Source organism: Protopterus annectens, chromosome 2.part1 (assembly GCF_019279795.1).
Source record: "Protopterus annectens isolate FY-2018-M chromosome 2.part1, PAN1.0, whole genome shotgun sequence".
NCBI lineage: Eukaryota > Metazoa > Chordata > Ceratodontiformes > Protopteridae > Protopterus > Protopterus annectens.
In genome coordinates this window covers 1,990,253,072-1,990,279,797 of record NC_056729.1, presented here as the reverse complement: position 1 = coordinate 1,990,279,797, position 26,726 = coordinate 1,990,253,072, and the positions used below count along the sequence as shown (strand labels likewise).

Below are 26,726 nucleotides of genomic sequence, written 5' to 3'. Positions count from 1 at the left end.
CTTGAGATCCCACCTGTATCCCTGCTGGGCAGGGGAAACAGGTGCTGACTTTGAGGGAACATGGGCAAAATTCTTGGCTAGGCTTATAAGGGCCTCTAGGCCAATAGCCTATTATCATCCTATGAACCTATGAACCTATGAAGCTATTTGCTATGCTTCCTGTTTGGGTGTCTAGGGCCAGAAGTGGCTGTATGGAATGAATGGTATTCAAGAAGTGATTACGGATGACCAGAAGACTTTGGGGTTATTTAGGTTTGAAGTCTGAAACTTTGTATTGTAGTTTCTCCTTTCTAATTTAATATATACATAACTTTCCCAGAGGTTATGAAGCTAAGAAGATGTTATATTAAATAAGGCAGCACAGGGGATAAAGCTCCTTACCTGGACAGTGCGGGATGCTGGCTACCAACTTAATCTAGGAAATCATTTTTCCAGTACAGGTACTACAATCGATATAAAAAGTTTACACACCCCTGTTAAAATGCTAGGTTTTTGTGATATAAAAAAATGAGACAACAATCAATCATTTCAAAAATTTTCCCACCTTTAATGTGACCTATAACCTGTACAATTCAATTGAAAAACAAACAAATCTGTTAGGGGAAAATATAAAAAATAAAAAAAATGTACAATAAGCTGGTTGCATAAGTGTGCACACCCTTAAACTAATACTTTGTTGAAGCACATTTTGATTTAATTACAGCATGCAGTATTCTTAGGTAGGAATCTATCAGCATGGCACACCTTGACTTGACAATATTTGCCCACTCTTCCTTGCAAAAGCACTCCAAATCTGTCAGATTGCGAGGGCATCTCTTGTGCACAGCCCTCTTCAGGTCACCCTACAGATTTTCTATTGGATATATGTCTGGGTTTTGGCTGGGTCATTCCAAAATTTTAATTTTCTTCTGATGAAGCCATTCTTTTGTTGATTTGGATGTATACCTGGGGTCATTGACATGTTGAAAAGTGAAATTCCTTTTCATCTTCAACTTTCTAGCAGATGCCTGAAGGTTTGGGGCCAAAAGTGACTGGTGTTTGGAACTGTTCATAATTCCCTCCACCTTGACTAAATCCCCAGTTCCAGCTAAAGAAAAGCAACCCCAAAGCATAATACTTCCACCACCATGCTTCACCGTGAGGATGGCATTCTTTTCTTGATGTAAAATGTTGCTTTTGCGCCAAACGTACCTTTTGGAATTGTAGCCAAAATGTTCAACCTTGTTCTCATCAGACCCTAACACATTTTCCCACATGCTTTTGCGGGACTTGATGTATTGTTTTGCAAATTTTAGCCAGGCCTGGATGTTTTTCTGTGTAAGAAAAGGCTTCAGTCGTGCAACCCTACCCCATAGTCCAGACATATGGAGAATATGTGAGATTGTTGTCACATATAGTACACAGCCAGTACTTGCCAGAAATTTCTGCAGCTCCTTCAGTGTTGCTGTAGGTCTCTTGGCAGCCTCCCTGACCAGTTTTCGTCTTGTATTTTCATCAATTTTGGAGGGATGTCCAGTTCTTTGCAACGTCACTGTTGTCCCATATTTTCTCCACTTTTTGATGACTGTCTTCACTGTGTTCCATGGTATATCCAATGCTGTGGAAATTTTTTTGTACCCTTCTCCTGACTGATACCTTTCAACAATAAGATCCCTTTGATGCTTTGTAAGCTCTCTGTGAACCATGGCTTTTGCTGTAGCAAGCAACTGAGTAAATGTCAGGAAAATCCTACTAGGACAGCTGAATTTTATTTGGGATTAATAAGAGTCTCTTTAATTGATGGCAGGTGTGTACCCAAGAAGACTGAATTCTGTAATTAAATCAAAAGGTGCTTCAACCAAGCATTAGTTTAAGGGTGTGCACACACAAAAAAGTATTAGTTTAATGGTGTGCACACTTATGCAACCAACGGATTGTACATTTTTTATTTTTTATATTTTTTCCCCTAATAGATTTGTTTGTTTTTCCACTGAATTGTACAGGTTATAGGTCACATTAAAGGTGGGAAAAGTTTTGAAATGATTTATTGTGGTCTCATTTTTTTATATCACAAAAAAACTGACATTTTAACAGGGTTGTATAAACTTTTTTATATCCACTGTACTTAAAGTGCTAAAGCCTGGTGAAACCTACAGTTACCCAGAACTCAGTAAGTACAAGATGTAAAGCTATGATTGGAAGTGTTGTTTTAATGATCTAGCTGAATATCTGAAATAATAACTAAATTTTGTTTTTGAAATATGCACTGCTAAAGTGCATATCTAATCAAAGTATGAAATTAGTTACAATTTATCAGTTCAGGTATGTTCCAAATTAATGGTGATATGGTCAGTTATAATTAGTGGGTAACTAAAAGTGAGGACAATGTTTCAAGCTATAATACAAAAAAAACATTCATTTTCATGTTCTGTGTTACAATAGAAGGTTTGTTCTCATTTTTTTTCCAGATGAAAACACAACGCATGGAATTACACAAGCTTTCATGAAAAGAATTATCTGTTCTTCTGTTATTCACTGATGTAGGAAGTAGAAATTCCAGCCAAGTTCTGCACATGTACATGAATTATGGTGTCAGAAACCTCAGTATCTTATCTACAACAGACAACAAATACTTTGTGCATGACTCGGTATTTTCCTTCTTAGAAAAACATCATTGTAATATTCTCTTGAAGCATTTGATGAACTACAAAGCTCTAACTCTGTTGTTTTGATTTCTTCTACTTTTACTGGACTAAAGTCAGCAACCTATAACTGGAATGATTTCAACGCAATAATTTAATTGATTTAGTGGTTGAACATAAAGTTGTTCCAGCACCCAATAACAACAGTGTTTCATTTAAATAAAGCAGTTCCTACCTTCTCACATTACTGTCAATTTGTGAGTGAAATCTGGCCCAGGGCAGGCTCACATGCTAAAAATTCCCATTTGAATATTTCTGCTCTCTAGATAAATGCATTTTATCTGCGAATAGTCTGTGACTTTAGCATTGCATTTCTATTCAAAACAGAACAGAGGGCAGTTCCATATAATACATGACAATGTGCATACTTACATCTGGTCCAGGGGGGCCAGACCTACCAGGTGGTCCTGGGGGTCCCATTGGAACATCTCCATATAGTGGACATGCACTGGCACATTTCCTTCTCACTATGCTTGCATACATTGACATTTGCTCCAGGAAAACTTTTTTGCAAACTTCGATTACACGAGCTGCTGGGTAAGCAGGCCCCTTAAAGTACATAAATCAAACAAAAAAAAAAATACAAAGAAAAAGAATGAAGTAAATTATACAGGAAGCAGTTTCTTAACAACATAATCATAAACCCATTGTGTGTGTGTGTGTGTGTGTGTGTGTGTGTGTGTGTGTGTGTGTGTGTGTGTGTGTGTGTGTGTGTATATATATATATATATATATATATATATATATATTCTTCAGCATACAATATCTTATGTTAAAGCATTTATTAAAGAATAAAAGAGCATAATACCGTGTTTGAAAAAGCAACTTAATGTAATTTTAGTGCAACACCATAGAATTGTTTCTTATCTGTTAAAGCAGGCTTCTTTAAGTGCCAGGTTCACTGCAACATGTCTTTTTTTCTCTTTTTTCAGTTATTAGCAAGTAGTAATTGTACATACATCAGCTTAGGTGGGTAAGAAAAAGAGTACATTCAGAAACAAAGTTATCTGGATTTAGTTGCAACTTCTCTCACTTGAGGACTGAGAAAATGAAATAAATATTATCATCAGACTTGCACAGTATGACAGAGCAAACACAAATAAGGGAAAAATCAAACAAAAGTGCTGTGTAATGATGATGCCTTGTATTTCCATTAGTGTAGTTTTCAGTCTTGCACTAGTGTGAATGTCTAACCAATATTCAAGTTTAGATCTATTTATGTATATTTTATTTAATTACTGCTGCAATAAATAAATATGGGGAAAACAACATTCACTAAGTAAAAAGCAATAGTAAATTAAGCTCAACTATTCAAAGCCAGGTCAGAAAGAGATCTAAAACAGAATGTAGCAAAAGGTAGTTTTTTTTGGCAGTTTTAAAGCTGCTGATTGTCAGGACAGATCTCAGCCAACCAGGCGACTGGTACCAAAGGTAAGACCTGATGAGCAAAGGCGCATTCTGCACAAGATTCTAACTCAATCTGTTGGACATCCAATAGCCCAAGCACACAGGTAAATAAATGAATCATGAAGGCAAAGAAAAAAATCCAGGATGTATTAAATATGGCCAGCAAATGCATTTAGCATGGCTTATGATTCTGTGACAAAGGCTAAGATACTGACTTTGTAAGAAAGTGAGCTGACTGAAAGAAGTCATGGCTGCAAATATTTTGTTTTTATTTATTTAAAATGTGTTCATTAGAATAAGGCAATGATCCTCATTGATCATTCACAACTCCACCTGGGAAAATGTAAAACGCAACCAAATGAGGCAAAATTACAACAAAATCAGTGGTAACAGAAAGTAGTATTGTATAAAAGTAATCGTACTATAGAAAAACATTGCCTTTGTGTAATACGTACATTTCAAGTGGGAGAAGAAAAGAACAAGGAGGGAAGCAAGACGGATGTAATAGCAGGAAGAAAAGAAGGGTAGAGAGAAAGGGGGGAGACGCGAGGAATGAGAGATTGTGAAGGAGATGGACTGATGGGAGGCTGAATGTAAGTGAAGACGGATAGGAGTAAAAGGAAGGGAATTATAGAACTTGGGGCCAATTACTGAGTAAACATGGTCAGTACAGTGTATTATGGGGGTTGTGGTTCTCAGGAAGGTAAAGATTTGAGGCAGTATTTGGGGACCTTAGGAGTAAGACATTCAGCTTAAGGGGGGGCTTGGTTCAGCCGCAGTTTGAGCAGCAGACAACCTAATAGTCTGAAAAGTGGAGAGCAAATTGTTTTAAATAAGGAAACAAACTGACTCTCCATTAACCCCCCCCCCCCAGCATCCAGAATCATATATAAAATGCTGGCTACAAAAAGCTAAAAGGCACATTGATCCACATTTACTAACCCTCACTCTAGAAGTGGAAAAGGCAAGGAGAACAAAAACCTAGATGCTAAGCAACACAACTGACTTTCCTACACAGCACCCCACACTCCATAGGAATATAAAAATAATGGCTTAACCTCGAGTTCTTAGTCTTTGGATAGAGGGTGGAAGATGAAAAATCTCATTTATTGTGCAATTTTAACTAACAATATGAAAGGCTAAATGACTTATTGGCAAGGAAAAAGAAAAATAATATGAATGAACCCAATCATAACTCTGTTTGACATAAATATATTTAACCACAGGTCTCTCTTTCCTCCAGTTATTGTGCTTGCATAAAATCCACTAGCAAAATCAAGTCAGCTGTCCATCTGGTTTAACCAGTTCTCAGTTACTTATGCCAAATAATAATAATAATACGTTTAGAGGTTTTCTCAAACTGTACACATTGTGAAGATGGCAGAGAATGACAATATAATAAGATCAATGACAACATAATTCAGTTGCAAATGTGATAAAGAGAGTTGGTTTGGGTGGTTACATGGTTTGGTAAGGACAGTGACATTTTTAGGGCATGATTTTTTATGGATTTTGGGTATTATGTTGCTAGTATAATTTCTGCTGGCTTGAGGTAATTCATTGAACAACATGCATTCTAAAAATGCAGTGGTAGAGTTGTCAAAACTATTGTAAATTGCATGGCTCAGGAAATTAGTATCAAAAGAGTATAAAGTTCACAGTGAGATTTGCTATTTGAGTATGTAGTTCAGCAACTCACATGTCGATACTTTATGTAAGAAAGAGAATGACCAATTGCTCTACTCTCCCCATTAGCCAAAATTATGGAAAAATGTATTCACCATCAACTACTTCAGCACCTTCTCCACAACAACTTGCTTGCTAATTGTCAACACGGTTTTAGGCCCTTTCATAGCACTACTTCTGCCCTGCTAACTTTTATTGATTGCATAAACAGGAATCGGAACAATAACTCTCTCTCAGCCGCTCTATTTATTGACCTATCTAAAGCCTTTGACATGGTCAATCACAACCTACTTATAAATGTGCTAAAAGCCCAATCTCTTGACCCACAAGCAATCCTTTGGTTCAAATCTTATCTGGAAAATAGACAGCAAGCAGTACTCTGGGACAATAATCTATCCACACACCTCCCAGTGAGCACTGGAGTTCCTCAAGGTTCTATCCTAGGCCCTCTTCTTTTCTCCATCTTTATTAATGATCTCCATACTGTTTTTCCACAATCCACCTGTATACAATATGCTGATGACTCTACTCTTATCTGTACTGCCAAGTCTTCTTCCTCTCTCCAGACCCTTACACAAAATGTATTCAACACAGTTGAAAAATTGTTCACCCAACGCTGCCTTCTTCTTAACCCCAAAAAAACTAAACTACTACTTTTTTCTCCCACCAAAAAATCAACACAGATCCACTTCACTATTACCTCTGACAATGGAACCTGTATTTCCCCTGATTCTACTGCTCATCTTCTTGGCGTAACTATTGACCATAACCTCAACTTTGATGCCCATGTTAACAATACTATTAAATCTGTCAATAAAAAATTAGGCTCCCTGTATAGAATAAAACCCTTCCTTACCCCACTAGCTAGGAAATCCATTGCCCAGACTCATCTTACATCTACCCTATTCTATGCATCCGCCATTTATACCAATCTTTCAAAGCATAATCTCACCAAACTGGAAACTAGCTACAATAACATAACCAGATTTGCCACTGGCTCTCCATATAGAACCCACCATTGTCTTAACCTTAAACAACTCAGATGGCTAGAACTACAAAACCAGCTACATTACAATCAACTTGTGATTGCACAAAAAATCCTGCACCATCCCACTAATACTCCTATCCTCTCTAATTTGATCTCCCCATATAAAAATCTTACAACACTACGCTCAGCTAATAAATTACTTATTGCCAACAGTTTATCTAATAACAAAGCGGGAGAGTCACTCTTTTCCAATGTTGTGGGTAGAATCTGGAACAAACTTCCTAGTACACTCACTTCTCTCTCATCTACACCAATCTTTAAGAAACACCTCAGAGATCACCTAAAAATACATTGGCTTTACCCCTGCTCAAAGCCTGATTGAATCATACTTTTCTTTCTTCTCCTCCCCCTTTCCTCTCCTGCTTCCAGAACATATACCCCCCTACAACTCATGAATAATTACGACCCCCCCCACTCTTTTTTACCTGCACCTTCTCCTTCCCATTCTCTTCTTTTTGCTGACTTAATGATTTATTTTTTCAAAGGAATGCTAATGTTCAAATACTGTAACCTCTTGTCTGATTGTACATGACACCTACTAAAGAACTAATACTTGATTCTTTCTTACACCTACTCTAATGAAACCATACATTGTTCACAAATTAATAACATTTCTTAGTATGTCTTGCTATGTAATTGAAACTAGTCATTTTTTGAATGTTTAAATGTTATAATTTACTCATGCTTGGAGCTTTTCTCCCCGGGCCTCTACTGAAAATGGATATGTATCCAGCTAGACTAGCCCGGTCAACAAATATAAAATAAATAAATAAATAAATAAACATAGTAGTGAGACTGATAGGTAAGACTTCAAGTCATTTAATTTGTGGATATTCAAGATAAAATGGGTGGTACTGGTACAGTGACACAGCAGAGACCGTTGTTACCACACAGCAAGAGGTTATCCAGTTTCATTCTTATCTAGTGTACCTTCTGCGTGGAGTCTGCATGTCCTTCCTGTGTTCGCATGGGTTTCCTCTGAGTGTTCTGGTTTCCTCTCACATTTCAAAGACATGCAGGAGGTGGATTGGACACTCTAAATTGGTCATAGGTGTGAGTTTGCATGCAAGTGTGTAGTGTGGATGAATTATCACGGCAGGGCTAGCCACCCAGGGGTGTAAACCTTGGCTTTAAATAATTGTCACTGGTGAAGTGACCCCCCTGACCCCATACGCAAAAGATGGTAAAAATGGTTTGTATATGGATGGATACAGTGAAGATAACAAAAGGAAGACTAGAAATAAACCTTGCAGTCTTACTGGAAATTTGATCAAGCTTGGCAAAGCTAAGAGCACTGGATCCATAGAGCAATCTATCTGAGGAATACACAAGCAGTAACAGCCCTTGTGTTGCCCTTGATGATGGTTTAACTTAGGAGAGGAGTCAGAGCTTTCATTAGGAGCGTGTATAAATGAAGCTCATGATCAGAATGTCGATCACACTACATTTACACAAGCTACGAACTGAAAGTGTTGTTTGTTAGGAGTGTGGATGAAAGAAGCTCATAATCAGAATGTCGATCATACTACATTTACACAAGCTACGAACTGAAAGTGTCGTTTGTTAGGAGTGTGGTTGAACAAAGCTCATGATCAGAATGTCGATCACACTACATTTACACAAGCTATGAACTGAAAGTGTTGTTTGTTAGGAGTGTGGATGAAAGAAGCTCATAATCAGAATGTCGATCACACTAAATTTACACAATATATGAACTGAAAGTGTTGTTTGTTAAGGGCACTTATAATTCTGACAGGGTCACTGTCAGCTGGGCAGGAGGATGTTTTCTTTTTTAATATCACAGTTTAGTTTGACAGCAGACAACAGTTATCACAGAGCCCAGAAGCTATTGATAACCACTGTTGAAGTGCAGTTAGGACAGAAGGACATACCAGACATGACTGAACAGTGGATTAGACTGACATCACCAGAACAATGACACATATAATGAAAAAAAGATAGCAAAATGGAGATACAGAAAATGGTGTCTTGGGAGACTCCAAAACATGCAAGAGAAGGGAAAATAATTTTTTTTTCCCTTTTTGGAGCTTCAGATTTTTCACTTACTGAACTCAGGTATTTGTATATATTGCTTATAGTTTGAATTTATTCTACATTTTTAAATCTGTTATTTTATCATTATCATTATATCGCTATTATAAATGAATATTTATGTCTTGTTCTTGGAAAAAAAGAACAATAGAGTTCCTTTGAACAAAAAAAAACATACAAGAGGTCCCAGGTGACATCCTAAGTCTAGTCATGAAGGTAGCTCTGGAGTCACTAATGGATTAGTTAGAATGGAAGTGGGTATATATCTATCTATCTATATATATATATATATATATATATATATATATATATATATATATATGTCTAATGGGTCAACTTTTAATCACTGAAATTACAGTTCTTCGAATTTCAAACAGCTGACTTACTTCAGTGAGTACCCAACTCCTTTTCCTGGGAAACGAACCATTTGGCCACCAAGGAAAAAAAATGGACGGAAAAAAATTAAACCCACCCATACCCTCCAACTAAATATGCCAATTCCAAGATCACACTACACTGGGGAAAAGGGCAAAGTTCACCCTGATGGCATGGCCAAGTGGTTAGTTTCCCAGGGAACGAAGTTCGGTAGTCTGTGCTTTCAATAGAATGTAGTTCTTTGAAGTGGAGTTGGCTGTTTGAAATTTGAAGGACTGTAATTTTGGTGAGTAGAAGTATATATATATATATATATATATATATATATATATATATATATATATACACACACACACACACACACACACACACACACACACACACACACACACACACATATATATATGAAACATCCAGGTCTTCTCCCTATCTATGCATACTTTCATCATATATTATTCTCTGCAATAATAATAAATACATTTTAATATTCTCTGCTTATCATTCTAAATCATATTTGCTTCTTTATACTCAGTAATGTATTAGTATTCAAAAATTACTATGCTAAAACAGGGGCATATACTAAAAAATGGCATCTTAAAAGAACACACTTCTTTAGAATAACGTTTCATAATTTGGCCAGTGTTTAATGTTTCACATAGGGCCGGATTCACGAAGGCTTACACGGAGTCTTAGAGTAGTGCAAGACTCCATGTAGCCTTCACGATCCAGGAACAGCCCAAAGTCCGTGTAAGAGTCAGTCTAACACGGCTCTTACACGGAGTGGGCGTGGCTAAGCTAATCAGCCCACTTGCAGCCGAATAGCATGCAAATGAGGCTGATCAGCGATCCAGGAAGCCAAGAACAGCCCGTGTAAGAGCCGTGTTAGCTGCAGAAATGTACTCAGTTGACAACTGAGCACGCTTCGCAAACACGCAATGGAGCCATGTCAGCTCCAAATAAAGGGTGCATATGTTATAGGCAGCATGCCAATGGCCAAATATGTGGCCATTGGCAATGCAACCCCATGCAAAAATATTAAAAATATATATATTTTTTTTTCGGCAATTGCCGATGTGTAAACCAGCGCGGCCAGCATAACGGGCTGCGCTGCATAAAACATAAAAACAAAGGTTTTAAACCTACAAATGTAGGTTTTATGCAATACATGGAATGTCAATGGAGGGACCAGCATAGGAAAACCAACATGGCCACCGTGTAGTGGTTGCCAAGGGGGGAAGCCAAGTCTAAGAGATGTAACTAAGCATTAGTAGGCAATCTGATGCAAATTAGGGTAAGGATACTGAATCCCACTGTCACATAGCAAATGAGCACAGTCTGAGTAGTGTAAGAGTTACAGAAGGGGGAGGAACAGAGTAGGAGATAGGTGACATCACAGGGGGGAATGGCAGAAAGGGATAAAAGTCATTGGAAGGTAGAGTTACATGACAGATGTCAGAGAGGTATCAAGGAAGGAGGTGTGCCTCCAAGTAAACATGAGAAAGCCAAGAAATGGAAGGTGTACACTGTTGCCTACACCAAAGTTTCTTGCTGGACGTGTATGCGCACGCGCCATGGCATGAAGCGTCTTGTAAGACGTGTAAGGCAGTGTGCGTGAGTGTAAGGCAGTGTGCGCACGTGTAAGGCAGACTGAGCATGTGGGAGCGTGTTGGGAGATGTTTAACACTGTTTGTGCGGGCGTGCACGCGTTTAAAACCGAATAAGCAGATTCTGAACTGTGTAAGTATGTGCGCACGCGTGTAAGCCACTGTGAGCATGTTTCTGCTGGTTTGAGCACGGCTCCACCCTGAGGAAACAGAGAGGAAAAAGGAAGCAACAGATGTACTAGGAAGTTAGCAGGGAATACTGCTGGAGCTAGCAGGTGAAAACAATTAGATGCAGGCAATTACACAGGCAGAATACTAGGCCAGCCAAGCACTTAAAACTCTGCAAACAGCAGTGCAGAATATTTCTCTCAAGAGACACTGCAAGACAGGAGTTAAGTTATCAGAAGTGAAAACTGAAAAAGCTGAACTCAGAGCAGAAATGTTAGGGGCTGCCATAGCTGTCATAATGAGACATAGGCGACTTGCTGAGGGTGGTGACAATGCAGATGGTGCCAGACAACCCGCAGTGAGGAGACGGAGAAGAGTGTACAGGCCCAGGGTCACCTACCACGGGTTACATGAGCTGGAGATAGTAGAGCGCTATAGAGTGGACAGAGACCTCCTGCAGCAAATAGTTGAGCTGTGCAGGCCACGCCTCACACACAGAACCAACAGAGGGGAACCCATCCCAGTGGAAACCAAGGTATGTGTTGGCCTAAGAATACTAGCAACAGGTACCTTCCAGAGACCAACTGGCGATATGATATGGATATCACAGGCATCAGCTTCCAGGGTACTGCACCAGTTCCTGGATGCCATGTCAGCACATGTCGGTGATCATGTATACTTCCCCAATGCCCGTGAGGTATTGGCCAGCAACATCGCCTCTTCCAGCAAATAGCGGAATACCCTGAGGTACTGGGTGCCATAGACTGCCGCACATACGCATCAAAGCACCAGCAGGAGGCGGTAGGGCCTACATAAACCACAAGGGCTTCCCTCCATCAACTGCCAGGTCATGTGTGATGCCCAGGGCATAATAATGAATGTGTGCTGGCTGCCCTGGGAGCTACCATGATTCCCACATCTGGCATTTGACGAAGCTGTACCAGACATTTGCCAATGGGGACATCCCACACGGACACCTAGTGGGGGATGCAGGATATGCACTGGAGCCGTGGCTGATGACACCCATCAGAAACGCACACACACCTGAACAGGAACGCCATAATGAGGCACACGACAAACACGTAATGTAATAGAGCGTGTGTTTGGGCTGCTCAAGTCACGGTTCCGGTGTCTGGACACATCTGGTGGAGCCTTGCAGTACACACCAACTACATGTACCCAAATTGTCATGGTATGTGCTATGCTACATAATATGATCAGGCGAAAACAGCTGCAGCAGGACCAACATAGGGCTGGGCCAAACAGCCCCACCATCGCCAAGGCCACCACAGGCACAGCGTGACTCGGAGGAGGAACAACCTGAGCCTGCCCCAGTAGGCAGAAGGAGGCGTGCCCAGTATGCCCTGGCCTTGGCAAAGAGGCAACGATAGCACATACATTGGCTCAGTAGGAACCTTGGGAATGATACCACTCCCGACTCACCATATAGTAACAGGGATGCCTAATGTGACACAACCTGCTCACAAACATGTACAGGGAAGTGTAATATGTGCATCCGACAGAGGCAGCCCTGCAGCACCACCTGAGGCATGAATGCTATGTGTCAAGTAATGTAACACCAAGTACCATATGCACACCGAGGACCCGCCTAACATCCTACCCTCAACAAGCAGCATGCCACAACAGGACAACGAGATGATGAAGTGCAACAATGTCCAAAGTAATGCAGTTAGGCAAAGGGGACCCACTGTGTGCCAGTCTGGGATGACATGCTGAGCATGACATGATGCACCACCTGCCAGGACTGGCGTGCACCTATCAGTGCAGGCCGTATGGATACTGGCAAAGGCTGTTGTCATGCACAGTGTGCCCTGAATAGGAAGGCGAGAACACAAACCTATCTCCATAGGTACCAGAACGGATAAGAATCAGATAAGGGATAAGGTCAAACAGCAAGATGCATGCAGACTAAGCCCACCCAGTATGGAGAATGTTGATAACTGTGCTGTAACAGAATACTGAGGCAAGGCCTTCCCCCAAAAAAGCCAAAAAACCCTTTAAAGGGGGCCCAACCCCTTGGGGGGCCCTTTTTTTGGCCTAAAAAGGGGGGGGAAACACCCCAATTCCAAGGAAAACCCCAAAAAACCTGAAACAGGGAAACCCGGCCCAAAATAAATTTGGAGGGCCAAACCCCCCCCGAAAAACCAAACCCCCGTAAAATGAAATTTTTTTTTTTTTTTTTTTTTTTTTTTTTTTTTTTCTTTTTTTCTTTTTTTTTTTTTTTTTTTTTTTTTTTTTTTTTTTTTTTTTTCTTTTTTTTTTCTTTTTGTTTTTTTTTTTTTTTTTTTTTTTTTTTTTTTTTTTCTTTTTTTAAAAAAAAAAAAAAAAAGAAAAAAAAAAAAGGAAAAAAAAGAAAAAAAAAAAAATAAAAAAAAAAAAAAAAAAAAAAAAAAAAGAAAAAAAAAAAAAAAAAAGAAAAAAAAAAAAAAAAAAAACAATAAAAAAAAAAAATAAAATAAAAAAATCAAAAAAAAAAAAAAAAAAAAAAAAAAAAAAAAAAAAAAAAAAAACAAAAAATTAAAAAAAAAAAAAAAATAAAAAAAAAAAAAAAAAAAAAAAAAAAAAAAAAAAAAAAAGAGGGGGTTTGGGGGTTTTCCCCCCCTCAAGTACTTCCCCGGGGCGGAAATTTAACCCAGCACACCAACAAGGCCCAAAGCAGGACACCCAATAAAACCTTCCAAAAAGCCAGAAACCCACATGGGGTCCAAAAAACCCCCCCTTTCCCAAAACCATCACGGGCCCAGAAGGGGGAAAAAACCCGGGCCTGATACGGGAAAGGGGGGTGCCCAAAGTAGCCCTGGCCCGGCAAAGAGGCAAGGAAAGACATAACGGGCCTGTGGGGCCCCAATATCCACTTCCGAAATATGAAAGGGATCCAAAAATTGAAAATGTAAAAACATGTCCAGGGGTGTAAAGGGACCGAAGACGCCCTAGACCCCCTAAAAGGAAAAGAAGCTTTTGGTTAAAGAAAGTCCCAGGCTTATGACCCCTAACCTTTTGCAACATCCTCCCCTTTACCAAGAATAATGCCACAAAGAAACAGGGAATGAAGTCAAAAAGGCAAGTAACATTATGGGGCCCAATTTCCAAAGGGGATCCAATGCTGCCCCCTGCTTGGGGATTGTAAATTGGTTTTGGAAAAAGGCCTTTGCCCCCCGGGGCCCTTGGGGCCTCCACCCCTTTAAAACCCCGGGGTTGAAAAATTGGGATAAGGCCCTTCCCAAAAACCCCCCCATAGGAGTTTTGAAAACGGCCTGAAAAAAAACGGGGAACCCAAAACCACCCTAAAAAACATAAGTGGAAGAAAACATAAAAGCTAAAAAAAGGAGGGTGACCCCCCAAAATTGAAAGGTCCCACCCCTTTTCCCCAAAAAAAGGAGAACACCAGGGTCGTCAGGGGCAAAACCCTGCCCCAAAGCCTCCTGACAGAAACACCGGGAACTACCGGTTATCCAATCATGTTTAAAAGGCCCCAAACCCCCTTTTTGGAAACAAAAATAAAAAGGAGGGAGTTATCCAAAAATTGGGAAAAACAGAACCCAAAAACCGGCCCAGGAAAACGCCCAACCCAAAAGGGAGGGAAGCAACATGTGAAACCAAACGGGTAGGGGCAAGATGGGTGATTGTCAGGGTAAGCCCAAACCCCTTAACACACAATAACCCCCAAACCGCCCCGGGAAAACCCACGGAAAACAGTTGAATTTCCCCCCCCAAAAAAACCAAAAAGGGCCCCCCAAAAAATTACCCCCTAGGGGGTAAACCCATTAAAAAATGGGAAGGGATTAAACCCCAAAAACCGGGGACACAAGGGGCCAAACCGGGATGGGGGACCCCCACCTTTCCAAAAATGGGTAGGAAGTTTCTACATGTGAAAAACAAAACAAAAAAGGAATTCACATCTATTGGCAAAAACCCTGTCCCCATACAATCCCAACCACCCCCCAAAAATTAATCTGTAAATCCTAAGGGAATTTTACCCTTACCGAAAACCCCCCCCCCCCCAAAAAAACCCTAAAGGTAACCCCCACCAAAAGGGGGATTAAAGGGGTCCCCAAAATAGTCAAGGGGGTAAACACCCCACAAACACAGTCCCACAAGACCTTCACCGGGAAACCAAAACCCAAAAAACACGGGAAAAACATTCCACCCAGAAAACAACACAACCAAAAGGAGGGATAAAGAGAAAACCCAACAAAAATAAAATGGGAAAAAATGTGCTGGTGGGCCAAACATAACCAAAAGGGAAAAAACACCCGGGCCCGGGAATTTAACTCCTTTTGGGGCAGACCCCTCCTGCCCCAAACCCCGGGAATTTTGAAAAAGGGAAAAAGGGTAAGTAAGTTCCTGGGGGCCCCACTTGAAATTCCAAAAAAGAGGCACCCAAAGCAAATAAAATTTGGATAATATTCCATGCGGGGTCCTAAAAGCCCCCAACTCTGGGCCAAGGGTTTCCAAAGGGCCCGGGGTGGTAGCCTAGTTTGAACCTATTAACCAAAAAATGAAGAAAACAAATTGTAAAAAGGGACATTTAAGGGTTCCCCCCAAAGGGGGACCAACTGGGGTTGGGAACCATGTTGGGGAAACCACAGTTAGGGCCCTGCACCTTTCCCCCCAAAAACCTTTCCCAAACCTCCATGACCGGTGGAAAGGAAAAAAACCCCCACCCCAAAAAATGGGGAAAAAAATTTTAAAAATCCCAAACCCAAAAACCCTTGCTGGGGCCCCCCATTGGGGCAGATGCTGGGTAACAGAAACCCTCTAAAACCCCAAAACACCCCAGCACAAGGTTTATAAATTTTGGTGCCCTCCCCCAAAACCCGGGAAACCCAAAAAAAAAAGGAAATGAAATCCATACCCCAAAAGCACCCTTACCCGGGAAAAATGACCCAAAGGCAGGGGAAAACCCAGGGGTCCTTTTTAACAAAGGTTTTGCCTGAAGGGTACGAACACTCCCCAAATCCCCAAAGCCCAAAAAGGGACAGTATGGAAAATCCAAAAAAGGTACCACAAATTTAAAATAGGGGAAAACCTTATGAAAGGAAACCCCAGGGTGGGCCCAAGTGCAGAACCGGGGCCCCAACCAATGTTTAAAAATTTCAATTGAAACGGGGTAAATTAAAAGGGTCTTTGGGGGCCCAATTTTCCCCAACACAAAAATCTGGCCCTTCCCCAAAGGGTTCCTTCCCTACCCTACAGTTAGAAAGAAAAAGGCCTCACCGGGGAAAAAAATTAAAATATGTCATAGGGGGTTGAAACCCCCCAGCCAAGGCAGAACAGACGGGCCCAAAAAGGGCTTGCAGCCTTTGTAGACCACCCAAACCGGGAATAATGGCATCCCCCCCGGGCTTTCCTTGGACTTGGGTAAATGTCCCTAACAAAAAAAAAAAGGATGTGTTAACAGTTTCCAGAGGCTACAAACCCTACCAAATTTTCCCACCCCTGAACAACCCCTCCCACAAAAGGGCCAATAGGAAAAGAAAACGGGGGGCCATTGGCCATGCCCAGAAAAGGGGCAATTAAGAAATTATAAACCCCTAATATAAAAGAAGGGGGCCCAAAACCAAACCACATTGGTGGTTAACCCCTTATGTAGTTAACCCATGAAATGAAAAACCCTTGGGGACACAAGGGGAAAATTTCCCGGCTTACAAACTGTGGTGGGTTTTTAAACAGAAACAATACCAAATCCCCAAAAACCCAAACATAAGGCCAACAAAATTTGGGAAGGTCAGGGGCCCCCTGCAGTACCCTTCCCCACAGTGGGTAAAATTGCAAATCCCCTGGGAAAAGAACCTAAAAGAAAAACACCCCACAAGGGTAAAGGTTCCCCAACAGGCCCAAAAATAAGGAATAAAAATTCACCCTTTCCCACAGAATTTTTCCCGGGCGGTACAAAAACAGGGGCCCTTTAAAAAATTTCCTGAATGGAATAAACTACCCCCAAGAACCTGAAACCCCGGGCACGCTTAAAGGAAAAGCTGTCCCCAAAATGTTTTCCATAACACGGCCCCCCCCAACCCAGGGGGCCCTAAGTCGGGCCTCCCCTAAACATTTTATCAATTTCCTCAAAAAGGTCTTGATGGGGGAAGTGGTAAAGTTTACCCGGGGTTAAAACTTCTTAAAATAACAGGGGAAGATACTAACCAGCAAAAATTATAAACCCCCTTAAAATGGGGGTTGGGGCAAAAAACCCCCCAAACAGAAAGCCATGGCGGGGCACTCACCATTTTTCAATTAAAAACCAGTTTGGAATAAAATTTACCTGTTCCGCCGGGTTTTAAAATACCCCCATATCGGAAACAGGAAAGGGGGCCAACTTTTTTTCAGAGGACAAAAACGGGCCCCAACCACCGGGGCCAAAACACCCCAAAAAAGGGAACATAAACCCCGGGAAACGGGTCCAACCAGTCAAAGCTCCCAGAAACTTATAAAAGGTATACAGTGAAAATTAAAAGGTGTTCCCCAATGTAGAAAGTAATGAAACCTGGGGCACGGGTAAAATTTCCTGTTGGACAAAACAGTTGTACAGTAACTACACAACATGACACACAACCCACAACCATAAACGGGTGATAGTTTGTGGAGTTCACACATCCACAAATGTGGTGGGCTGCAGAGTCCAACATATGGAATGCTCACACTGGGCATGCTCACACACACTTTGACAACATGCCATGGAAGGCTGAACTGGGCATGCTCACACACTTAGTCCAAATCTTGGTTTAGCAGTGGGACACACATATCTGGTATTGTTATGTGTTGTGCCAGGAACCAACCACATTACAGCAGTCTGCCCAGTGCATACAGTTAAATGACTGAGACATACGTGATATAGTGGATCCCTCCCATATGCAAACAGTTTCCCACAGATGCAGAGGTTGTTCATACCAACAGGGAATGCTATGGCAATAAAGATATGCAAACAGTCTATCAGCAACAAATAATGTGCATTTGACAATTAAACATAATGGTGTAGAGGTCAACACTAGGCTGTTTGCCCTAGGGAATGACAGCTTAGCCATAGTGTGCTTGGTGTTTGCCTGCGCACTCCCCACAGGATGCACATTCCCCTTTCCAAACACAGATGATGTCAGCACCCTATAAGTACAACAGGAGAAATGAAACTTCCCAGTAATCGAATAGCGCGCTCTGCTAATGCGTCCATCTCAAGTGTCATTACATAGTTAGGTAGGGGTTCAAATCCTGCAAGTGCTCAGTGTGTGTGTGTGAGGTTGGTGTGTGTGGAAGTCTGTGTGAGGGAAATGTCCCTTTTGGCAAATAGGAAAAGACACTACAGGATGCACATTCCCTTTCTAAACACAGATGATGTCAGCACCCTATAAGTAGAGCAGGAGAAAGGAAACCTCCATTAATGCGAATACGCGCTCTGCTAATGCGTCCGTCTCAAGTGTCCTTAACATAGCTAGGTAGGGGTTTGAATCCTGTGAATGGCAAGTGTGTGTGTTTGTCTGAGGGGGTTAGTGTGTGAGAAATGTCCCTTTTGGCAACTAGGTGAACAGACTACAGGATGCCCATCCTTTTCTAAACACGGGTGATGTCAGGACCCTATAAGTAGCGCAGGAGAACAGGCACCTCCCAGTAATGCGAATGGCGCGCTCTGCTAATAAATCCGTCTCAAGTGTCATAACATAGCTAGGTAGGGGTTTGAATCCTGTGAATGGCAAGTGTGTGTGTTTGTCTGAGGGGTTAGTGTGTGAGGAAATGTCCCTTTTGGCAACTAGGTGAACAGACTACAGGATGCCCATCCCTTTCTAAACACCGATGATGTCAGCACCCTATAAGTAGAGCAGGAGAAAGAAAACCTCCCAGTAATGCGAATAGCGCGCTCTGCTAATGCGTCCGTCTCAAGTGTCATAACATAGCTAGATAGGGGTTTGAATCCTGTGAATAGCAAGTGTGTGTGTTTGTCTGAGAGGGGTTAGTGTGTGAGGGAAGTGTCCCTTTTGGCAAATAGGATACGACACTACAGGATGCCCATTCCCTTTTCTAAACACTGATGATGTCAGCACTCTATAAGTATAGCAGGGGAAGAGAAAACCCCCAGTAATGCAAATAGCGTGCTCTGCTAATGCGCCCGTCTCACGTGTCATAGCAGTCAGATAGGGGTTTGAATCCTGCAATTGGCAAGTGTGTGTTTTTGGCTGAGGGGGGTTAGTGTGTGTGAGGACAATGTCCCTTTTGGCAACTAGGTGAACAGACTACAGGATGAACATTCCCCTTCTACACACTGTTCAGCAGGCGGCCATGGCACAGTTGTCTGTTGCTATGATGCCCTTTGGAAGATGCTTGTGTCAGCTGGGAGTCGATTATGGTGTCAGTTTGCAGTCATCTGCATATTTGGACAACCACAGTTCATCCGTGTTGGCCTGTACCTCCAATAAATATGTACCAAACAAGAGGGTCCCAGGACTGAGCCTTCTGGGACACAACCTGTAACTGTTATGGGGTCTGACATGGCTCCAGCAATGCTAACCATGTGGGTTCTGTTCTTGAGCCACTGTGCAATCCATCTAGTGACATAGGGGCTTATATTTAAGCTGGTGAGCTTCCCTAGAATGCCCAAGTGGGTATTGTTGCGAAGGCGTTTGCAAGGTCCAGGTAGGCTGTGTGAACCACCTTCATCTCGGCAATGGCCTTGGTGACTGTAGTAAAGAAATCAACTGGGTAACACCCGGTAGTGCTGGTGTGCTCTCAGTAGCCCTGAACCAGGCATCTGTTACTGCACAGATATCGATGTTTCCCATGCCAAGGAGTGTTTTGGGTGCATGCATCTGGGGTTTAGACATCTTGCGTTGGGTAGCATTGCTCTTAGTGTCTTATCCCTTGTGATACCTATGAAGGTGGGTTTGTCATGTGAGCCCTGCCTAACATAGGCACTATGGGGGTAGCAAGAGGCTTTGCCAATATCTGATAGGCCAGGGGTGACAGGTGCAGGCTGTCCCTAGCAAAGCAGGTAGTTCAACAGGAGATGGATGTGTGAAGGTGTAGTGCCTGTGACTACGTAGCAGTAGCATATATGACTGCTCACGTGGACACATGCCAGGCAGGTCATATGCACTGTGTCACAGGCAATGTACATGTGAACAGGTCACACAGTGGCAACCTGTCAAGTGGGACATGGCCACATATAGTAGGCTATGCAGATGGCACTAGGAGTCCACAGAAGCTCTATAACTATGCATTGCAGGTGTGATCGGTATTCAGGGTAATTGCAAGCAAACATGCATGCAAACAAAGGTACAGTGAACAGGGCTCCATGTAGTCCATTGTACAACAAACAAGCTGTACCAGTTCCATAAGGTAACACTGCAAATATGCATGCGCTATGCATGTACATGGAAATACACTGGTCAGATGGCTGGGGTCCAGTCTCAGTGCACACAAGTGTCACGAACATGCATGTACTGTCAGGATGTACAATCACTGGATAGAAACCCATGTGCCCATACCTGCAGTAATACACATGTCAAATAACAGACACCGATCCTTCTCTCAGTGGTGCCATACTTAGTAGGATGTATGCTCCTGGCCTGCCACCACAGTATCCCTGACATATATGGGGACTCTCCCTCCTGTGACAGTTCGTTATGTGTGTTGGTGCTGTCTAGCATGGTATGAGATGTGTGCATGCAGTGCTAGTGTGCTCCTGTGTGTCCTGTACCAGTTGTGTAGTCCTGCGCACATATCAACATCCTCACACATCTGCATTGCAGAGTCTAGTGTGGGCAACATGCCACTTGCAATTTACATGTCCATCATTGTGTATTACTACATTCATTACCCATCCCCTGTGCTACCTATGTATGTAGCCTGCTGTTGACATCATTACCACCAGTATGACAACATGTGCAGATGATACACTATGGTACTTACCATGGGTGTGGACAACAGGACATGACAATCACACAAATACTGCATCAGGCATGCTGTGGTATACCCACAATTAATTCAGCACACAGTACTGTTAACAACATGATACTATTACTACACATCTATGTGGTCACCCTGTGCATCAGCAACATGTTAACCTGTACCTGCACAGTTGTTACAGAATGCAGGAGGTGGCACAGTTTCATCATATGCACAGGGTGTGAACTTGGTATGCCTGGGTCAGCCACCCATACCACCAATTGACATGTCTGTGTATGTGTGTTGGTGAGGGACAGCAGTAGAAGGTGGGGCAGTGTTGATGCAGTGTGTGCGTGTAGCCCTAGGTGTTGTTATTTTGCATGTGTGTATGGATGCACACAGTTCCACCTCATGGCTGCCATATACTGGTGTTTGTGGACAGCCACAGACTGTACCTGCCAGGTCATACAGATCAGTGTCTCTGGCCACGGACACGGTACCTGTCCCTTGCAGGGGTGCTACAGACCGTATTCGGTACCAACCCAGACTGGGTACTGTCATCAGAAGCAGGTGTTCGTTGACTGGTCACAGATCCCTGTCGGGCCTGGCCAGAGCCACGTGCGTGGTCTCCTGGGCGGTCTGATGACAGCACAGACCCAGCATTGCTGGGGCTGCTGCTGGCACACGCGGCAGCGCCCTGTTGTCGTCCACGCCGACTGCCAGCTGCTGCTGTTGCTGGCATACGTAGCTCGACGGCGACAACCGCCCACCATCACCCTGGCTCATGGACATGTAGTTGTGGAGCGGTGTAATATGTCCCCACAACGTCTGTCTACGACATTGGTGAAATCACGGATGGCGGCCGCAATGTCACGCATACCGTCGGTCATGGCTGTGCGACATGCTGCCAGCTCCTCAGACCCTGTCTGGTGTACCGTTCCATACGTGACTGTGCCTGCATGACAGTCGAAACATAGCTGAGGTTGTAAGACCTCTGTGGGCACGTCTGCCAGGCGTCGCCCATGGATGCTCCCACGAGAACCCCTGGACATCTGTCTGTGTGGTACCATCTCTGGGCCATGCCTATAGCTGCTGTAGGGAAGCATGTGCCGCAGATACCACATTACCCTGGTCAATGCCCACTGTATGCTGTCCATCACCTAGGGACAGTGGTGACAAGGTGTATTGGCAGGATAACTGTGCGCATGGATGGGGTCGACAGCTGTGTACTGTCAATTGGCTGACCAATGGCGGACCCTGGCATACCGTCCTGTGCCATTACACCAATGTCATCAGTAGCAGTACCCACGGCACCTGACTCAGGTTCCTGCTAGATAACACCAGAGCAGCAACAGAACCTGTGGAAGGAAACAGGAAACACAGTTTACAATGTCTACACTACCAGCGATGCACATGCACAGGTGCACACATGCACACATGCACATGCACACATGCACACATGCCGTGCACACATGCACACATGCACGTGCACACATGCACAGGTGCACACATGCACACATGCACACATGCACAGGTGCACACATGCACATGCACACATGCACCGCGTGCACACATGCACAGGTGCACACATGCACACATGCACATGCACACATGCACACATGCACAGGTACACACATGCACATGCACATGCACAGGTGCACACATGCACACATGCACATGTATACATGCACACATGCACACATGCACCGCGTGCACACATACTGGGTGCACATGCACACATGCACACATGCACACATGCACACAGTTTCACACAATTGTACAGTACTCAGTATGCATGATATTGACACACAGACACAGACACACCTACATGCATACAAGGGGCACCACTAAGTGTGCCAAAAGGTACTATTACTATCAACAACTTTACAGGTAATGTAAATAGACACTCACCAGCATGGATAGGCTGCAATGCAGTGATACCGGAGGGTTCTGCAGACATGAGGAAACTAATGTTAGTGGGCACAACTGTGCCACTGTTACTGAGTATGATACAGGTCAGGAGTACGACAGTTGCCTTTCAAAGGTCTGCAACTAATATTGCGGATATCACGCTTGCACATTATATACTATGGTGGCAGCTACGAACAAAGGACACACCACACACATGCATTAACTACCAGTGTACACAACAGTCAACTACACATGACATATTACCTGCGTTCACTGTCCTGCTGCTGTGGCTCCAGCCTCCATCATGACGCATGTCTGCTGCTGTTGTTGCAGGTGGACTGGAGCCACTACACTCAGGAGCAGTCCCTCCAGTCTGGTGAGTGGGGATGTGTAGCCACCCCACCACCTGTGGCGACCTGTTGCCTGTGGATATCCTGACGCACGCTGGCGGACATGTCTAATCAAATCACTGCAGTGATGTCGTACCTGCTCATATGTCTATTATGCATGCCTATATCATTTACCCGACGGACAAGGTCCTGCCACAGTGCAGCCCTCACCTGCTGATTCTGGCTGGTGCGGGAAAAGAGTGTTGCATAGTCCGCACCAGGCTCTGGTGTATCTCCTCATCCTCAGCCACGGAGTAGGTTGGATGTCTTGGGTGGGCCATGTACCTGGGAAAAAGATAACATGGTATCAGCAATCTATGTTGGCAGACCTTGGCACACATACTACACATGCTACTTGACTGTCATGATACCACATATCCCACATATGTAGCATCTGTCTGTCTATTGGTGGATACACATGTAGATGGCCAGGTATCAGTGCTCGGCCGGCAACTGTTGTACAGTACCTGCCAGGCTTCGTGCGACATACTACTGAACACCAGCAGTCAGAACACCAATTCAGGTGAGGTGCACCTCCTCACTCTGGGGGTTTGTGTCTAGGTACTGTATGGCGTACATCGACTACTGTGGGCTGACCACACCCTGCTTGCCCTGGATATACATATCCCACCTCCACCACCAGCACAGATGGCTACAGTGCACAACATTACAGATACAGACGTTACACTTTGTAACAGTGATATGGTATCCTTACAGCCCACTGGGCCACTGTCAGAGACAACCCACAATGCTGACCCCTACACAATTGCTTTCTACAGACATCTCCAAGACCGCATGGCTCATGCATTCCCATATATGGCCAGGACACTGTCCACAAAGGGACAGCATCCTGTCAGCGAACCCAGCCATATACTGATTGTATTACAGTTGATGTAAGCTACTGCAAGACAGAGCATCAGTCTCTGAAGGGAGGGTATGTCTGAGCAGCACTGGTAAGGATCTATTTCCCATCACACTGACTACATGGGCAATGTTGAGTGGGACGTCAAGCGTGATACTGCAGATGACCAGGAGGCCTACCTGACCTATGTTAGTGACCTGGTCAGGAGCCATCCTCTATGCCCATGGGTAGTACACTACACATATTTCACCGACACCACAGCTAGACGACATTGTGGTGGACAGGGGTCAGTGCAGGTGTCACCCGCCTCCCCTGTATTAAGGCATGGTTATCCCTGCTGACCCTAACCTCAAGGTCATCACAGATGTGCAGGTGAGAGACACCGCAGGTCAGCAGAATACACGACATGGGCGGGACCTGCTGGTATCCCCAGTTGCATGCTACATAACCTCTGACAGGCGCTAAACACACATATAGAGGTGCTATGTTACACTACCTTGACTACAGGGTATGTACCTGTACACTGGCACAGCACCAGTGGTTCCACTCCATGCAGGAGGCACCTCACCATACCAATACAATACAACACAATACATGACATTGTAATACAATACTATACAATATGCTAATGCCCCGTGTCTACAGCAGCGTACTGTTCTGCTAACCTGACCATTGTGACACATGTGGTGTGATGGTACCTGCTGCCGTCACACAGTTACACAGGGTGACACATATGGCATATTACCTATCTGAGTAACATGCAGCAGGGGTATGTGTGACATGTACACATGGGGAGTCTCGCATCTTAACACTGTGTGGTTTGTTGCAGGGTGTGTGTCCTGTCTGTGAGTTTGAACCGATACCTACACATGTGCACACTATTGCAGTGGCACAGGCGACACAGCAGACAGGTAGGTTGTGGATGGTGGGCGTGCTACAATGCCTGTTGGACATCTGTCATGGGTGTGACCTCCATATGTGCATCTGGGGTAGTAACCTGTCGTGGGCAGCATATGTGTACTCTGTGGTGTTGACAGTCACTGTGCAATGGTACTGTGTTTGGGTGCATTGTCACCGTGTTGTACATGTCACTGTGTCCTTCTCCATATCTGTTGCTGTCGTGTGAGGTCCATACCATGGCATCCATTACGTGCTGTGGGGGGTACACCGACCTACATGTCCATGCCTGACTGACCATGTGTGCGGACACATACCATGTGCAGCTATTCCAGGGATAGTGTGCCACTGTGACTATCATTGGGGCCACTATTGTACACATGTCTGACCCTGACCACCCCTGACACATGCAGTGGTGGGCGGACACTCATTTATATGGTGGTTACCTGTGTAGGTGATCTGGACTGTGGTATGATACTCCGGATGTGACACTGGTGTTCACTCCGTGCCTTTGTCACCAGGCACCTGTTGCAATACATCTGTACACATGTGCCTCACTCCAGCTCTGTATACATCTCTCTCACTCTCTCTATACATATATATATGTATTAAGATATGTCTATATGTCTATTTATATATATATGTACATATGTCTGTATACATTTGCACATGTATATATATTGATGTACATATTCTGCTGTAGATGTGGGGGCAGAGGGGTGTGGGCGACAGGGGGCAGGCTGTGTTGCAGGTCATCATATACAATCATACCTGTAGGTGGTCAGATCAGTCTGTCTATGTATATGTATCTACATATATCTATCTCTGCATGTGTGCATTACATAGATATGTCGCTACAATATTCTATCAGCATCTGTCTATGTAGTCCTACATCTCTCTCTCTATGTATGTATACATATATGCATATCATATGTATATATATACATATAAGATATATACACATACATATGTTGACATAACTACATAGCCATATGTTGGACAGGTATGTCAGCATATATGTCTACCTTACTGTATACACACACTAACATACTGCTAAACATACATAGCTGTGTAATCTAATTAGTACATAGCAGTACAACCTATGATCAAACGACATATATATGTGCACATAGATGCTCACACATACAACTGTATGTACAGCCTTCACTGATAGGTGCTGTATATCCACTGCCCATTACACATCTTCATATACATATGGATACAGCCCAATAACACATATGGAGGGTTCACAGTATGTACACCTTGATAGTATTACTTTACAGTACCTGTGTTTGTCACAGCTGCATCTGCTACTGTCTGCCTCTCTGTCCTGCTGCTCCACTTCACAGTTGCAGCTTCCAGGTAGCTGTTGCTGGGGATTCCTGTCTGTCTGCTTAGTTGCAGTCTAGTTTTGGGTGTGGTTCTCCCTCTCTCTCTCTCTCTCTCTCTCTCTCTCTCTCTCTCTCTGTCTCTCTTTCTCTCTCCGGGTGCAATGTACTTATTGCATGCGTGGACATGGAATACAGCATACGTTTGTAGGTATCTGCATATGCCCATGTGATGGCCTCTGCACCAATTGTTAGCCAGCATTTGCTAATTGCATGCAGCCTGTTGTGTACTGATTGCAGTTCTCACTGTGATTTCAGAACTGTGCTATAAAAGGGTGTGTGAAATAGGCGTAGCCCTTTCAGATGTTAATGGCAGGGACCATGCTGTTATGCTGTGGACAACATTCTGTGAGTGTAAAGGTTGGTA

General features: G+C 43.4%; 1 protein-coding gene across 1 annotated transcript in view; it reads right to left on the bottom strand.

Annotated features, from left to right (window-relative positions):
- Positions 1-26,726, bottom strand: part of LOC122795078 (collagen alpha-3(IX) chain-like) — a 167,433-nt gene that overhangs the window by 128,234 nt on the left and 12,473 nt on the right. Inside the window, exon 4 of the mRNA XM_044063653.1 lies at positions 3,054-3,230. Within this exon, the coding sequence (XP_043919588.1) occupies positions 3,054-3,230 (177 nt within the window). The remainder of the gene's footprint in view (positions 1-3,053; positions 3,231-26,726) is intronic.